The sequence below is a fragment of the Carassius gibelio genome, chromosome B17, assembly GCF_023724105.1.
Source record: "Carassius gibelio isolate Cgi1373 ecotype wild population from Czech Republic chromosome B17, carGib1.2-hapl.c, whole genome shotgun sequence".
In the NCBI taxonomy this organism is placed as follows: Eukaryota; Metazoa; Chordata; class Actinopteri; order Cypriniformes; family Cyprinidae; genus Carassius; species Carassius gibelio.
In genome coordinates this window covers 14,680,537-14,699,255 of record NC_068412.1, presented here as the reverse complement: position 1 = coordinate 14,699,255, position 18,719 = coordinate 14,680,537, and the positions used below count along the sequence as shown (strand labels likewise).

General features: G+C 37.5%; 1 protein-coding gene across 7 annotated transcripts in view; it reads right to left on the bottom strand.

Moving 5' to 3' along the window:
* Positions 1-18,719, bottom strand: part of esrrga (estrogen-related receptor gamma a) — a 164,710-nt gene that overhangs the window by 20,692 nt on the left and 125,299 nt on the right. For 6 of the 7 annotated variants that reach the window (XM_052579741.1, XM_052579743.1, XM_052579738.1 and 3 more), the window contains 2 exons: positions 7,973-8,083; positions 5,070-5,252 (listed from right to left, as the gene is read on the bottom strand). In XM_052579741.1, coding sequence (XP_052435701.1) covers positions 5,070-5,252; positions 7,973-8,083 — 294 coding nt within the window. The remainder of the gene's footprint in view (positions 1-5,069; positions 5,253-7,972; positions 8,084-18,719) is intronic. The other variant, XM_052579737.1, reaches the window with a different exon arrangement.

Below are 18,719 nucleotides of genomic sequence, written 5' to 3'. Positions count from 1 at the left end.
CCGGCCACCATTGTGCACCACTGTGTTACGATAAGGCATGTCACAACCATATGACAGCACGTTTTCATTTATTTTTATAGCTTCTAGCTGGCATGAGGTGACTAATTCTATTTACAGATTTTTTTTTTTTTTTTTGCTCCCACCCTTTTCCACTACAAACAGTTCTCTTTCAAATGCTAGAATAAAACTATTTCCCTAACCCAGCAAGTTTTGTTTAATTGCTCCTCTAATTCTATTCACAAGTTTTTTTACTTTTATTTAATTTTTTCTTTCCATCTTTTTTCTTTTCCACTCTTACTGCACAGCTTAAATCCTAAAACGAATAATTGTGTCAATACAGCACAATTTTTATTTTATTTTTTTACTAATTCTATTCCCTTTTTTTTTCTCTGATGACTCTTCAGATTTTTTCTTTGGTGCTTCAAAAATTCTCTTTCCTCACACCCACACAGCTTAAATGTTAAAATAATTACAGCCTTAATACAGGGCATTTTGTGGTTTTTCATTCTCTCTCTAATTCTATTTCCAGGTTGTTGTTTTTTTTTTTTTTTTTTTTTTTTTTTTTGCTTTTCGTGCCTTTCTCTCTAACAAAAATTGTCTTTCCTCTCCCCTGCACAGCTTTTAATAAGCTTTTTTGCTTTTCGTGCCTTTCTCTCTAACAAAAATTGTCTTTCCTCTCCCCTGCACAGCTTTTAATAAGCTTTCCTCAATACAGGACATTTTGTGTGTTTTTATGCTTTCTCTAATTCTCTTAACACAGCTTTTTTTTGCCTTTATTTAAAAAAGTCTTTCATTTCTGTCTTTTTCCACTACAAACTTCAATATAATGTCATATTTCCAATATAAATGCTAAAAAAAAATTACAGCCTCAATACACCTTTAATTCTAATTTACAGATTTTTTTTTTTCTTCAGATCTTTTTTCAGCTATTGCGTTTATTTACAGAGGTATTTTGTTCCTGCCTAAAAACAGTAAATGTAATTTAATATTTCAAAATTACACGCTAAATACATCACATTTTCACTTGTTTTTAGTCCTCCTGGCTGGCATGAGGGGACTCCAATTCTATTTACAGATAAAAGTACTGTTTTCTTTTTATTCCACTACAGACGTGTGCTCTTTCCTCTCCTCCCCTGCAGCTTAAATGCTCAAATAAAATTACAGCCGGAATACTTTAATCCCACAAATGAGATTCCTCGCCCTAATCCACATTATGTCATTTTCTGCTTTTTTTTTTTTTTTTTCTCTACCCTCGTATTGAGTTAATATCACTTTCCAAATCCTTGCATCTCCCATAATGCCAGGCTTACAGGAATGGGCGACGCCAGGGTTTTGTTCAGGCACCCTTTCTCACAGTGTGTTTGTAAACCATATCAAATGTTTTCACGGCCTATACGAGCATGTAAATGATCAGAGGAGGGAGAAGGTGCGAAGCCTCTGCGCATTAAAAAAGCAATCAGAAAGGAGCAGCCGTGTCTGCGCCGCCGGCGGAGGGAGCTACCGCCGAGGCGTCTTTAACTCCATTCCGCAAAACACAGACTGCTTCATTATCCGCCAGCTCTCTGCAGCGGCAGCTCCAGTAATACTGAGTGATGTTTAAATTAGTTTACAATTTGCCTGCTCCTCGCCTAGGACAGATCGTAAGCGAAGGCGCTCAGAAATGTCAGCGGCGCTCCTAACCACCGTAACAAATTGTTGCCCATACGCTGCACACCTAATGACTTCAAATTAGCTTCTGTGCGAGAGGCTGACAGTTTGTTACGTCTGTTAGCAACATAGCCGCCGTATCATGAGCCATAAATTGGTTTGGACTCTCGGGGAGAATGGAGGCCTTCATCAATTTGATTAAAAAAAATTACTGTACCATAGAAACCGCAGAGACAAACCGGTTGGGAAAGAGAGAAATGCGCACATGGAGCTGTGGCGGAGCGGTTAGGGGAGGTTAACAGCAGGCCGTTTACAGAGCCCTTTGTCATTGTGTGTCTTTCTGATTGTGTGAGGTTAAGGGGAAAAAATATCACTTTCAGGGGCAAAAAATGTCTTGAGTTAGAGGAGAACTTTATACTGAATCTCACACTTTTCTTTGGAAATGTTCATCGGGATACAGTGGCAATTGGAGCACGAGGTGCAGGAGGAGATGAGAGCTGCAGGAATACCTGCTCCGGAGATGAGGGGGCTCCTTCCTCTTCAAACAAGACACAGAATTGCCTGCCGAGGTCTAATCATACAATCATCTCTCTTCTGCTGAGCAATCATTCATAGAATGTGAACTCTGACGCCAATCGAGAGACTCCTCAGTTTGCTTTCCGAGCAGACATGAACTAACATATGAACACTGTACAGAAAAAAAAAAGCTATGGATGTGCAAATGTATACAAGGAGAGAAGCAGAAGTTTGTATACAGCCTGAAACATAAAAGATACTTCTTAGCTTTGAAAAATAAATGACTGGAAAGTAATTATGTTACTGTGCTATGAAACACTGAAGGGCTAAAATGATTACTATTTTTTTTCTAGTAATGCTGGCCAATAATAAGTGAATTGTGTAACTGAACGAATATTTTCCACCACAACTTGGATATTACTATTTTTTTTGTTTATTATAAATGTGTCAAGACCAATGGATTATTTCAACACTGGTAACTTAGCATAAACTTTTTTATTAATAAAACTTTCTAGTTCTGAATAATGGCCAGTACATTCCACCATACTATACTAACTATAGTATATTATAAAATACCATTAATATAGTACATAAAATATATACTTCCCTTCAAGAGTTTGAGATTGAACTTTTTTATGTTTTTAAAAATAAGTAGTTTATAATTACCAATGGTGCATTTATTTGAGAAAAAACAGTAATATTTTAAAATATATTTAGTTTTTACAGTAACTCATCTTTTTTTTTTTTTATTATTGTAATATGGTTTACAATGTAATTCATACTTGTGATGTAAATGATCAAAAGCCAGTTTCCCAGTTTTTAGTGTTACAAGATTGTTCATAAATCTTTTCAAATACGCTGATTTATTATTATCAGAGCTGAAAACAGCCTCCTAATATTATCCTGGAAATCTTTATGGAACAAATTGTTCAGGAATTCTTAATAAATAGAATGTTGAGAATAACAGTATTTGTTTGAAATAGCTTTTTTTTTGTAACATTATAAATGGTTTACCATCACATTTGATCAATTCAATGCATCTTTACTGTAGTATCGTTTTCTTAAAAAAATATATATTCTACATTTAAAAAAAAAAACGTATTGATCCAAACTATTAAACTATAATATAATATAAGCATCATACAATGCTACACTACAGTATGCAGTCTGCTATACTATACTATGTACACAAATGTGCCACATTCCAGAAGCTCCAGCGGTGTGGCTTCCTGCACACAGGGAAAATCCCATTAAATCCACAGGGCAAGTCTGGGTCAATCTGGCATGGAGCAGCAGAAATAACCTCTTAATCCTGCATCTCGTGCCTGGCAGGAAATTGGCACTCTGATGAGCTTTAAGCCCATTTTATGGCTTGTGTGGCACTATTGCCCGGGGCCAGTATTAGCACAGTCATATCTACAGCACAAGGCCAACTACTACACAACTTCCTGTGCAGCAAATAAAGGTGTTAACATGTTTTGGTTAAAAGAGTGGTTTCTTCTCCTTAGTGAAAGTAGATGAATGAATCTCATAAAAGAACCTGCGCATGTTCACATGCTGTGAAACTACTACTATGTCTCCTCCGTTAAGTAACCACTCTTACTATTGTCTGATTTGAGAGCTTTCTTTCTCTTTACCTCATTTTTGCTCTCATAGTCAGTCACCTATGGGAAGCTCTTTTCAAACACTGAGGGCTGAATCGGGCAGCCACTGTCTGTGACCAGGGCCATCTCAGATTAAATGCAAAAGAAGGGCTTTGTTAAGAAGATTACTGGAAACTCCTCATTCTGTCTTGTGGAGATGGGCAATAAGCAGCATTAGAGAGAGAGGAGGGGGGACACTTGTCTCAATCATGGTCAGTCATGCCATTATCGTTCATGGCTAATGTCAGGAATCCTTTCAACAAGGCTGCTGGTTGGCCGAAACAGCAGGAGAAAATGCCCCCCCCCCCCCCCACACTCCTGCAGTCATTGCGCTAAACTAAAGAAGGATCTGAGCTAAAACTAAACAAATTGATCCTTGTCTGCTGTCACAGAGGGAGGAAAAATGCTGACCTAAGGAACGTGTCAGTGGTGGCCTGGGTGATGGCAAATACCCTTGATTGACAAGGCACAGCTTTGTTTAGAGTTCAGGAGAGTGTTTTGCACTTGCTGAGAACAGCAATTACTCAGACACACTTTACAGTTTTTGTTCAGAATTTGCACATACAGTGAAGCACAGACGTCTGAGACTCTGCTGAAATTATAGAATTAAAAATGTCATTTAAACCTAAAAATAAATCAAACGCTTTAGGATACTTTAACATGTAAAACAATCAAACGTTATGATAAAATATTATATATAAAATAGAAAAATATTGTATAATAAATACTTTATGTATTTTATATTTCTACAAATGCAGACAGAAAAATAAATAAGAGCAATAAAATAAAATAAAAACATTTGTGATACCGATCATTAAAAAATTAATAAATAAATAAATAAAAATAAAAGCACAAAATCATGCTGGATAAAATGAATGGCAAACAACTTATTAAAAATTTACAAATTTTTAATTAATTTTCATATTTTATTTAAACTGTAACATGCTATAATTATAATTTGTAATAAAAATATATTTTTATTATTACTTTTTTTTTATTTATTATAAGTTAATAGTAGGATTCTCAGACTTGCGGGCACCACTTTCTATGAGGTTGCTTTTTTATTTTTTATAAATGTTCCATCATTTAAAAATATCCATCAGATATTTAATATCCAATTTGACTCTTTAAACCTGTATAAAACATCTGTTTTGTGATTTTTCATCTAGACTGAATGTGTTACCCCCAGACCATTCAATCCATGCTTCCCACTGTGAGTTTCCCTGTAGTTGTGTGTAATTTCTATCTCTGGTCATGTCCTACCTGGGATATGCTTGGCCCAGCCAATGTTGACCACCAGTTCCCTGTCTGCCAGGTCGCAGAGCGTGGTCAGGGCTTTGATGTCGCTGTCGGGCACGGTGGGGTCAGGCATGGCGTAGATCTTCTCAGGCTCCGCCACCAGCAAGTGAGACACAATCTTGTTATCTGCAAGGCAGCCAAAGGGGACTGTATTTGAACACCGAGGGGAGAACAAAGAAACAGATTGGGATTATACCAGCAAGGTCATATAGTGTTTGGTTCAGTAGCAAAGAAAGCAATCAGATAACATGAAATATTGGCAGAGTTGTTTTCTCTGGGCGGAAAGATGGTGTTTGTAGTGCTGAAAATGCTGTTTTTGGTGTAAGAATGAAAGCCCGGTGCTTTTTATAATCTAAAATTCAGAGCTTTTTTGGTTATTGTTTATTGGTTAAGAGACAGTTTGATGGTGCAGAGCAGTGGTTCTTCACAAGTTTTGCTTTAAGAGAAAATAAAATAAATAAATAAAAATGACATATTATTTGTAATAATGGAATTTTATGTTGGCCAGATAAAATTAATCCAAAATAATGGAGTTTGAATGATTGGTGAAAATAAAATAAAATAAAATAAAATAAAATAAAATAAAATAAAATAAAATAAAATAAAATAAAATAGTTGAGAACCACTGCTGCTTTTTTTAATTTACATCCTTCTGATGGTTTTCTCATTGTGGATTATGCTGTGAATTGCGCATATAAAGATTTTTGTTTGCTGTATTCTGTCAATCTAATGAGAGAAAGGACACACATTTCAGATTGGATTGCGTTGGTGAGGGAGATTGGAATAGGTAATTAGCGACACCCTTACAGTTAAATGAATTCATTTGCGGTTTAATCATCTATGTCAATGCAATATGATAGACAGACAGAAGCCAAATACAGCACTGCAATTTCTGTGTGCTTGTCTGTGTGTTTGCAAGGCCCAGACTAATCACTTTGAGCCCAGTGCATCTGTGTTTGAGGTCTGGGGACAAAACGGATCACTAAATTAAAAAGCATTAACTTCTGGTGTGTGTGTGTGTGTGTTGGAGGATGGTAAGAAATGGATCAATCAGCCCAGCCCTGCTACTCCAGGGAGTGGGGGAGCCTGTAAGTGCTATCTCTAGGTAAATCTTATTTAATGTTTCCCTAATTAGAATCAATGCAACCCAATTTCCAAACCCCATGCCTTTGTTATGTGCAAATAATCAATCAGGTAGGCTGGGACCATGTTTACTTCTCACTGTTTGTGAAAATAGAGAAAGAGATAGAAAGGAATGAGAGAAAAGATACAGAGAGCTCAGATAAAAGGCTCTATTAATGGGACACTGGACTAATACGAAAAGCCTTTACAAAACGTAAACATTTGTCTGTACAGTACACCCATGCAAGGGTGGACATATTCTAGATTACTGACTGATAAAAAGACATCAGTGGGGATTCATGTTGGATAAAAGATATTTAAATCCAAAACTGAATTCCGACCAAATATTCCCTATAAGAAAAGTCTCAATCAGCTATTTCATATGTCAATATATATCAAATCAGCATAACAATGGTGGTAAAAATGCAGATTCTTTAGCTCACAAAATATGCACATTAAAAAAATGCAATGCAAATTCTAGAGTTAACAAACTCAAATTAAAAATCTGACTGGTTCTTTTAACTTAAAAGTGGGAAGGGTGCCATATTGAGTGCTTTGTCCGGTTCATTTTCCAATGAGTGGTCCACTGCTTCCCTCTTATACTGTCTCCCAAAGTCCCCATCTTGCTAGCATACAATAGCAGAGAAAAAAACGAAGTAATGAGAGTGGATGGGAGCTGGACATAGAGAATAAGCTTTAAAATAAGTTGCTTTGGGTGGCTGGAAATAAGCCTGAACCTGGAAGGAGGGATCAGCAGGATTAGGCAGAAGGTTATTCAGAGCACTGTATTCCTAAAATGATTTCTGCCACTGTAATAATTAAGATTATTTCCACTGCTATAATGCATAAAAGCATATTGTATTCCAGGAGAATATGCTACCATTAAGTAAAAAGGCTTTAGGGACAAATCTGTTAAGCGCTGCCGTGCTGTCTCTTTGCAGAGCAGTCTGACAGCGCGGAAGCTCCGGTATTGTGGGTTTGATGTCTTTGCCAGATTGGATTTAATCCGGATTAGACCCCTCTCTCCCTCTCGCGCTCGTCGCTCTCCCCTAACACACACACATGCACAAACATCTTTGTCGATTGGCTCTGTCATATACTACATCTCTGTCTTTCTTGTTTTGTGTCCAATTTCCTGGTGCATTGGAAAGAAGGTTGGTCACTGTAAGGTGACATTGAGAAATCAGTGAAAGATTCTGTGTTTTATCTTTTTGGGGTTTGACAGATGCAAAAACCGCAAACTTGAAGGGATATTTCAACCAAAACAGAAAACTGTAATCATTTACTCAACCTTGTGTCGTTGTGTCTGTATGACTTTTTGTCAAACACAAAATAGAACATTTGAACAAATGGTTTAACTGTTTTTCAAACAACTCTCGTTCTTCTGCAGAGCACAAAATTTAAGAATTCCTTTCAGTATTTTTTTTTTAACCAATTTGGACCCTGTTAACTTTCATTGTATGGCCCAAAAATACTACATTTACAAAATCCTTTGAATTATGAAGAGGAAGGTAAGTCATGTTTGGAATGACATAAGGATGAGGAAAATATAACAGATTTTTTTTTTGTTTGTTTTTTTGTATGAAACCTAAAATAGATTTTTTTTTTTTAAAGCAACCTTTGTACCTGTTTTATTTCTACATTTACGTGTTGTTTAAAAAAAGTGCATGTATTTGTATGAGAAAAGGTTCTTGAGGATGAGAAAATCTAAGAAAAAAGACATTAAATGAATGCAATGTTCTTACATGGCTTTTTGGGTGGCAGAGCCAGTTGAGGGTTCAAATATGGGCTGTTTTCTGCATCTATCCGACGTTTGTACTTCTGTCTTCCACCACGCACGCGATCCAGTCGAACGCCTGATAAAAAAGCAGAGACAAGAAAAAACAAAAACAGCATTTACTTTCCGCACATCATTCTAGCCTCTTCAATAAAGCAGTCAGATAACCTGCGCTGTCACTTTAAAAGCACTGCGAGGGGAGTGGGCCGCTGTGAGCTGCACGGCAGCTGTCAGTGGCCATTTCAGGAGATGTGGACAGGAGATGACCAGCTGCTGACAGACAGGGGCACACTCGCTCTCTCCATGTGACATCCGGACACGCACCTGCCCATCTCCCGCTTGTGGCGCGTGTGCATCTTTGAGCACTCAGTTCACAGAAAAATAACAGGTAAACAGCAGACAGCCATTTGTGTTTGCGTTAACACACATCCTCATAAGTGTTGGTGAGAACAATTACAGGAAATAGCGAAGAAGTGTTCAAGTACTAAAGTACTCGCGTGAAGCACCTCACGGTGTCTTTAAAAGGCATCCCATTCTCCTTCATCATTCAAAGCTCCCATCAATACCCCCACCCCCCAAAGAGTGCAAATAAAGTGTGATGGTTAGCTAATATATTGAGGCGCGAGGGTTGTGAAAACATTCTGAATCCATCCATCGCGACCTGCGATTCTGATGAGTGCAAAGCCTTAAAGACCTGTCCCTGCTTTTAATTAATTGACATACAAAAGAGCCTTAATTTAATTATGCAAACCTCTCCAGGGGATGGGCGGTTTCCGTGGAAACCACTTAAAGGTGGCCCAGGAGCCGTTTCATGTTGCATGCTGGAGAGGAACGGAATGGACATGAAGGCCCAGTGGACCGGCCCTCGTTTCACAATTAAAACACTGGAATTCTCGTTTATTTGAATGGCGCTCAATCGCCACCTCCGCTGGGCTTTCAGGGCCTGACACTATCTGAATAATTTAACAATGAGATGCACCTTTCTCATATTGAACAGAGCTGACTGAAATTTTGAAGTGCTGCTTATGGGTTTTACCTGATTACATTTTAACTCAATGTCAATGGAGATGCTGACATGCAAAAACACAAGGGATTTCTCCCTAATATTTTGATCACTAGTTAAAATGGGGTTTTTTAATGGGCAAATAAAATGTAACTTTGGTCCACCAAACTCAATTATGGTCTACATTACATTACATTACAGTACATCTACTATTCATAATATAATATAATATGATATATGATATGATATGATATTATATGATATGATATAATAATACAGCCTTTATGTAAAATAATAAAAACATTTATTAATTAATTAATTAAAATGAATGGAATAATCCAATATAACATATAATATTTTTAAATAAAATAAAATACAAAATAGAAGAAATTTATGTATAATCATTTGTATCTTGCCTATATCTTTATTTATTTATTTATTTATTTATTTATTTATTTATTTATTTATTTATTTATTTTTACTATCACCCTTAACTTGTATAGATCTGGGATGTGTACAATAAATGGAGATGCAACATAACCATGACATGAACTTGAAATCACACTGTGCAGATTCATAATATTCACACTACAAGTTCATAACATTCAGTCATGCTCATTATATAAATGCTTTATCCCTTTATTATTGATTTCTTTCTAAATAAGCAATTAATTCTTATTAAATAGCAACCACAGCCGTAATATTTCCTCTTATAGATCAGTGTTTCACTATGACTGCACTACACACAGGCGTATTTTGGGACGGAGTGATAATGAGTGTTAATTAACTTTGACCCTGGCTGGTTGTTGATTATGTGACATTGTACTCCAGGACAAAAGCAGATCTGTGACCCTATTTGCTCACATTTCCACGAAGGAACACACGTCCCACAGGCTTCGTTTTACATGAGAACAGCGGTCTTAAAAAGATGTCACATTGCTAGCATAGCCTCCTTGATGACAGCGCCCGAAATATGCAACAACACACGACGCTCACATGTTGACAGCCTCTCATCTTAACAAGATCAAGCCCCCCCTCCAGAAACTGGATCCTGCTCCAGCCCGGCTGCCTGGATTGCAGGGTTTATTCTGCTAACTCACTGCTACAGACACGCTTGTAATAGCATCACCTGCAGTCCGTGTGGCATCTTACATCTTTGTACTGCTTCACAAAACCTGCATCTGACATCCAAGTTAATGCAGGTCAGATACATAGCTCTTTTATTCGCCTGATTGGTTGACTTCTTCTGCTGCAACTGATGCGCACACGTGTATTAAGTTTTGAGTCAGAGCTGCATCTTCATAGGCCGGCATTGTGCTGGAAATAGATGAGGAATTAATGCAGCACAACCCTGAAAGACGCCCTCTACGGTGGGATATTATTAGGAAAGCTTCCCTCGCTGCTGAAGGAGGATCGTTCAAGGATTTACACGCTCCGAAACAAACAACATTGGAATAAGTTACCCTTTGTTACTGATCTGCAGCCAGCTTTGTGGCTTCTCTTATATGGTTAAGATTAAGACGCGGCTACGGGATGCCGACCCAGGGGCGATCGTTACCCTCCACAAACGGCAAATGTGGCTTCACACCATCGGGATACATCTGTCTGCTGATAGACCTTCTATCGCCACATGACTGTAAAGCAAGCAGGCGCCTGGCTGCACATGGTGTGCCGCTGGGTCGGGTTTCACACAGATACAGATACAAAGAGCTGCCGATTGTTTGTTTGACGGTGTATCTATGGGCCCATGCAGAATGATCTTGATGTATAACATTGCTTCATGAGATGCACACCGCAAAAACCACTCTGAAGTTACAGTCTCAGAAAAGAGCAAATACACCTTACCACACAGTTTATGTGAATGTTATGGGTTTCCTTTAAAAAAAAAAGACAAGACGAGTTCATTTAAAGAGACAGTTCACGCAAAATTTTTAATTTCCATAACTACACCCTCATGCCTTTCAGAATCAGTATCTGACTTTTTTTTGTTCTTCAGTGGAAGACAAATGGAGATATTTATAGCAGACTGTCCAAGCTGCTCTTTTCCATACAATGAAAGTGATTGGTGATTTCATTTTCAGTCATTTCCAAACATAAAGCTGTAATATATCAAAAGAATATTACATTTATGAAGCTTTACTTTTTTATTACATTTTCTCGTCCTCAGCACCCACTTTCATTGTAATAAGATTAGTGTGGACTTTCTTAAAATGTTTTATTTTGTGTTACACTATACAAAATAAAGTAATATAGATACGGATGGCATGAGAGAAAATTATGACGAAGCATTAACTCAAATTTTTAGGTAATCTGTCCCTTTAAATAATAGGTTCCTTTAAATGATGGAAAATAATGCATTTGGCTAAATATTTTCACTACACTTTTCTCTTTCTCTCTCTGTTATTAAATGTTCTTTGCTATTGATAGCTCAAAGCTTACAAATATTATTATTTATATGTTCTGAAACCTGATTAGCCTCATACATTAGCACTAAGCAGGACATGAAATGCTGAAATTTCACAGATTTCATGCAGGCAGACAAAACAAGAGGAAATGGGGGGAAAAGAAGAATTAATTTCACACTGTTGTAAATCCCCAGTAGATTACAAGATTTTACTGTTTTAATTAAGATGACAAATAGACTAGTTGCTTCACGGTAGAATCCCTTTTTCCTCGTTTTAAATGATCCTACTATCCTCTCCGCACCTCCCCCCACGTTTTTATTAGGACCCACAGATGACCATAAACTTCTTACAAGGCTTGTTTTGAATTTCATAGGTGTCGTGGAATCCTGCAAGGCGTCTGCAGAAATTTACGGGAAAGTGTCAGAGAAACAATCAACCTGGCAGCAACGTGTGCCACTTTAAAAAAAAAGACTAATTAATCAGACGTGGCCAGAGAATTCTGATGTCTCGTACTTACATCATTATATTACACCTATTCTTGTTTAGCAGTCAACAGCATGCGTGCAGACACACTAAAGAGGCGAGGAGACTGTTGTTTTGGCCAAGGCTGATGGGCCAATGGAGAGTTAATAAGCGGCCAAATTTCACGCAGCTGACATGCATAAACACTACACCATTTCCACTTAACAAAGGCTCAAGTGTTCACAGGAACGTCAAACGTGTGCTGATAGTTCAGTTCTTTTTTCAGGTGCTATGCATCACAAGAGTATAGCTTTCTCTCTGATGAATATATATATAGGATCAAGCACTTAACTAGCTAACTCTGGCTACCAGAATAGATCTTCAATCAACAGTATGTCTAGAACGAAAAGGAGACACTAACCAAAACCAAACCATTTGATTGATTTACTACTGCATTACTGTGTAGTACAACGTCTCAGTTAGAAAACCCTGAATAGCTCACTTCCTGTTGGGCGGAGCCTATTCAAAAGTTGTTGAGCTCAGTGCACCCAGTTTCAGGCATGTTTCAGTCAATCATTCTTACAACTTAATTTACACCATTTACTAAGTTTGAGGTACTGTCCATTGGTAACTTCATACTATTTACTTGCCAAAGACAATTTGTACTCACATTTGGCTCTTGATGGGTGTTAATTTTGGACCCTAGCGCTCTTCCTCTTTAAGAAAGCACATTTAATAGTCATTAGGCATTGATAGAAATGAACACCGGGTAAGAGTACCCGTCTACTAAGCTGCCAAACTCCATTAAATGTTCACCTTAACTCTTTCTCTCTCATATGCTTGAAGCATGGGCCTAAGAATATCCCAACCCTCCTTCATTCCAGATTCTTGCTGGTTCACTTTAGTTAAATCCAGGGGGGACCAAGTTGTTTTTGTCAACGTGAGCCTTCAGTCAGCTTTCCTATTTTACCGAAGCCCACATCCTCCAGTCTTTTCCATTAATGCTATGAGCTTTTATGTGGAAATAACTGTGACCTATTGCAAAGGGCAAAACCAAGTGTGTCCTATGTGCTAAGGCCACCCCAGTAAGCGGGACACCCCATTCTGAGAAAAAGAGCGAATCCCAATTGCAATCAGCCGAGTTTACACACAAAATGCAAATGGGCCTCGGACAAATAAACATGGGCGAGCAACAGGACCGCTGGTTGGCAGATCCCCTGAGATCTACAGGAATGAATTATTAAATCTTCACCGGGACGATGCCAGAAAGAGCACTAGAAGAGGAGAGAGGGGGTAGACACACACTGTCAACTGAATCTTCCTCTTAATCCAATGAGAATTTATTTTCTTTGCCGCTGTAAATGTTGGTTGCTAAGCTGTGGGACAAGTGCACTCTGTGGTGCCATTCATGCATAAAATGTGGATTTCTATTTGATTTTCTGATGTTTAAGCCGGTTAAATTCCCCCCCGCTCCTCTGGCACAATCGCCTCCCCTTGAGTTCCTCAATAACGTAATTACACTGAGGAGCAAATATTGACAGCATTTGTCTTGAGCTTTGAAATGTTCAAATTCCCAAACAGAAAAAACAAAAAACAAACAAACTCAGAATAACGTCTAGGTTCTGCATTTCGATTGGCCGGCTACTGAAATTAAACATTGAAGGTGGTACTTTGAATTCTGGAATATCAGAAGCGATGCTTTGAATTTTTGATGGAGAAAGATTTCCGCTCATGCTCGGCTTAGCCCTTGACAAGGATTTGCATCCTTTGAAAATGTGCTGACCACCAGCAAGTAAACAGACGTGACCACCTTGACAAACAAGTCAGGTTTGGTGTGAGTGAGAGCGTGTGTCGTTGTGTTTTCTGAAAAAGGGTTATTAGCAGTTTGTTTCGATTAGACAGAGGGCACAAATAAACACATTTTAAAAGAAAAAAGTCAACGATCCTTCCAAAACCTATACTTACAACAACTCAAACCAACAGAAATGTTATGAAAGAACTGTAAATGCATTTCCACTATTCTTTATTTGTTAAAACAATTCTTGTTTCTCCATTTTTGTTTGCCTTTGAACAGCTAAATTATAATCTTTTTAACAGATGCCAAAATGTATATAAATGCATAAATAATAATAATTATAACAATTTATAAAATCGTATTATATAATAGTTAATTGTGTTTATAAATATAATATATATGTGTACATAATAATATATTGCACCAACTAGGTTAAAATCAACTTAAAATTTTAACCTAAGTTTACTAATAAATTTGCTCCTGAAAAAGTTTAATAACTCTAATAAATATATATATTTTTCGGAATTATATATATATATATATATATATATATATATATATATATATATATATATATATATATATATATATATATATATATATATATATATATATATATATATATATATATATATATATAAAACATATTATATACATATTACTATAGTATAACTTATTATGGTTAGTATTTATTTTCATGTAATTTCATTTCAGCTGCCTTTTTTGTGTATGATCCTGAAATCAAATATTTTATACAATATTATTTATTTATTTTTTTACAGTTTTAATATGAATATCCCTAAGACCTTTACATAACATAACCAAAAGACACAAGTGTACACATGTAATTGTTAATGCACAATTAAAACAATTAAAAATATTCTATTTCAGACAGTTTAATACAATTTTATGGAAATGTAGATATCTAGATGCACAAAATCAAGGGATAAGGCCACCAATGCGCCGCATCTCTCTCACTCGTTCATTTTGGGCCAATATTCGATCCTATAGTACCTGAAAGAGACCCTCCTCCATCACCGCCCACCCCTCTGCACACACCTCTCACTTAATAAAGAGCTATCCGAACAAGCTCATTTATTTTCCAGAAAATTAACTCACTTTCAGTCCTGATTAATGATTTTAATCTAAATGAATCAAATTAAAAATTGAAAATTATATTTCCAAAGCCCACAAAAAGCGGGGAAAAAAAGACAAGGAGAAAAGACCATTCCCACTTAACAAATGAGCCTTCAAATATTAAAAGAGGAGCAGGAGTGGGTGATCCTAATGAAATGTGTCCGGTGCTTGGCTGCCTCTCCCTACACACAGGCACATCCAGAGCCAGAGAAAAAGAAGATGCACAGAGAAAATAAAGAGATAGGAGAGAGGGAGCCCCACTCATTATCCGCACAAAATCCGGAGAGAATTACTGAGCTATCTACTTACTTTAATTATTGTGTCATGCCCTGTACATTCTCAACACTGCTTAAAACGAGAATGAGAGAGAAGCAAACTGCAGGTGCCCTGGTCATGCGACTGCAGGGGGCCGAAGCTAGTGAGTGGGCATTGACTGATGCAGACAAATTTAGTGTGATATTTCGGCACAGAAACTCCAGTCGTGGCTGGCTGCGTCTCTTTCTGGCCTTTGTTGCTAACCTGCCAAATGCATGGCTGACTTAATAGACAAAGTGATGAAGGGCGATCATTTTGGGGCGGAGGAATATTGCTGACTGCCAATATTGGAATCGCTTCTGATTGGATCACCATTGGATTTCCCACTTCAAAACAGCCACGTACATTGGAGAGAGAGAAGGGGGATTGGCGTCTAGGTCAAATTGACATGTTTGTGCTTGCTTTGCGAGAAAAAAAAACACACACACACGACCAGAGCGATGGAAAAGGTGTCTGTGAGTGGAACGGTGTCACTTGTGTAAAGCGGTTATTGGTTATCGAGTCATGGCTGTTCAGAGGCGAGCACAATTTTTTTATGACCCATCTTTCATCCAGGATCCACAGTATAAAGGACACTGAAATTTTAGGGGGGTGCTGAGCGCTGATGGAATGTCATCCAAATGATTGAAATGTTGAAATTCATAATTGGAAACACAGTGCTATCTTATGGCCCTCTACCTCCACACACACACACACACTCGTATGGCAGGCTCCTTCACAACAGCAGAGGCATGTGTGAGGTTGGGCACGGCAGTGGTTTTTATGGTAATTGAGGCAGTTATATGAGGTGGATGTGGACAGAGCCTTTCTTCTGCCGAGACTTAAAGAGAAATAAGCGTGTGTTATCTTCCTGCCGGCAGAGCCGCCCTATTGTTGATTCAATAATACAAGACGGCTCTTATCAGGGCTCGGGGTGACTGATTGGCAGGCCGATATGTTTAGACAATGTGCCGTGTTCAAACTGAATTTACCCAGGCCTCTGGTCTGCCCAGGAGCAAGCAGAGCAGAGCGAATTAACACCACACAATGGACTGAGACTCTTTCAACATCTCTACATGCCCCCCTTGGCCTAGGTCTTTTTCTGGACTAAAACCCATGACGTCTACAGCCATGTATGATGATTTATATAACATTAATGGTAATAATAAGAACAAATTACTATAATGATAACAATATAATAGTAATAATAATAATAATAATAATTCATATAAATTGTATAAAAGCAATAAAAAACTGTGAATGAATACACAGAACTAAATATTAATAATCAGTGAAATTAAATAAATAATCTTAAACAATAAAAGGTTATGCAAGTTAATCGTAGATATGTTTAATTCAAATAGGATTTAAATGATAAAGTATGCCTGTGAAACACAATTTTGCCTGAGATAACTACTTCTGTCTCAACAGGGCTTTGGAGGAAAATGCATCATTTTAAAACCAAGGAGCATAATTGTGTTTACATCTGAGGTCTTCATTAAATCCAAAGAGACACCCAATGGTGGGCAGAAGCCAAGGCAGAATGAGGTGTTAACAGCACACGGGTGTGTAGGGGTGAGATATCGGCCAGGGAGGTGGTGGCAAGCATTGCGGGATCAAAAGGAGCGATTTTTGCCTTCATCTGGCCTGATGGTGGAGTAAATGAGAACAGATCAGCGCTGCGGTCTGTGGGCAGGTGGCTGTCGGCCGTCGTTCGTCTCCCAACCATTAAATTGCTGGCAAGATGGAGGGCCTTCCTTTCCTGTAGCCACACTTACAGATCAAACAGTGACAAATGAGATGTAACTGCACTTGTAAAGCAAGGCTACAATCTGTCAAAGTACAATATCATTTGTGATCTGACGTGGCAACCACGTTGTCTGTTCCTGACGTTGCAGCTTGCTTGGATTCACCTACAAAATATCACATTTTCTTTCTTTCCTTCTCTTTTATTTCACAATCTATTATAGATAATCAGTGATGCTGCTAGTTGCTAACATACTACTTAGCTTTTTGTGTTAATAAAAACATTTAAACATAAAATCTTAAAACTATTTAAATTGGGGAAAAAATAAACCTTGACATTATGTACTTTCTATATCTATCTATAATACTATCTACTATCTACAAAAAAAATAATAATGATGATATACTTAATATAAATAGTACTATAAATATTGTACAGAAAGTCCTGGAATGATCTGCTTCTACTATCAGACTTATAATAATAGAATACAATTTTTAATAATAATAATAAAATATTATATTAATTATTATATTATTTATTATAAAATACATTTTTGATTAAAATATTATAATGTTTAAGATATTTAAATAGGGCAAAAATCTTAAATTATCTGCTTTTACTATCAGACTAATAATAAAATAATATAACTGTATTTATTAATAATAATAATAATAATAATAATAATAATAATAATAATAATAATGAGATAGAAATGTATATCTACATATTTTTTCATAAATAAAATAAAATAAAATAAATTTTAATCTCTCAGCCAAGTATGACAGACTGATACACAAATGGAAAGATGGATGGATGGATAGACTCTGTTCTAAAGCTCCATTGTCTGTTTTTGTGTGTGGTGGGCTTGGTTATTACCTGAGGAAAATCATTGCTGAGGAAAAAACTACTTAGTGGGCTGTATGACTGCATTAACAAGGCCTCTCTCTGCCTGAACAATTCCTCGCCTCTAAATGATCTAATTAAAGTCTCATCAGTCGTGTGTCTCGGGCCGAGCCCTCCGCTGCTGCATTCAGACACTTTCACGAGGAACGGCGTTCCCTGCTGTGCTAGCGCTCCCCTCGGCCTTACTGATCACATGGAGGGCTTCTGATACATCATGATAACAGACAGTGGGTGGAAGACTTGTAGAGGTTTGGATGTTCAGCAGGGGTATATGATGGGGGAAGAGGGTAACAAAATTAACCCTTAGGGGTTGAACAGTAATAGATATGAAAATGAGTTAACTGTTGGGACCACAAACCACGCAGGTACACTTTCAACACATTCCTTATACACATATGCAATGAATCATCCAAAAAAGGAGGCTGTCTCTTTCAAAAATGTGTAAACATTTATAAGCTTTCAACATGACTGGAACAGACAGATTTTCATGGCGGGTCATCGTCTATCAGGAGCTGTGAGATAGATACGGTATGTGTCACTATGGAAGGGCGTGAGTGCTGTAAGGCAGTGGGTGATGGTGGCCGTCTGATGGGAGAGATTGCATTAGAGCAGAGCACAGGATGGTGCTGGGGGCTGGGCCATGCTGGTTAATATGGGGCAGTGGGGAAACTGATGGTGTTGTAGGAAGGCCTGCAGGTTGCTTCAGGTCGGTCGGTGGGAGATGAGTGGGTAATTGCCACTTCACCATGCCCAGTGTGTTCATTCAACCCTTCAAACGACAGTAAAAGCATCTCAGCCTATTCCGCTTTCTTTTTTCCCACAGTACATAATTGGGACTCAAAATGATAATGTAGTATATGCCATATTATCAAAACCTAAATATGACATAATACATAAACAAACAAGAAACACACACACACACACACACACACACACACACACACACACACACACACACACATATATATA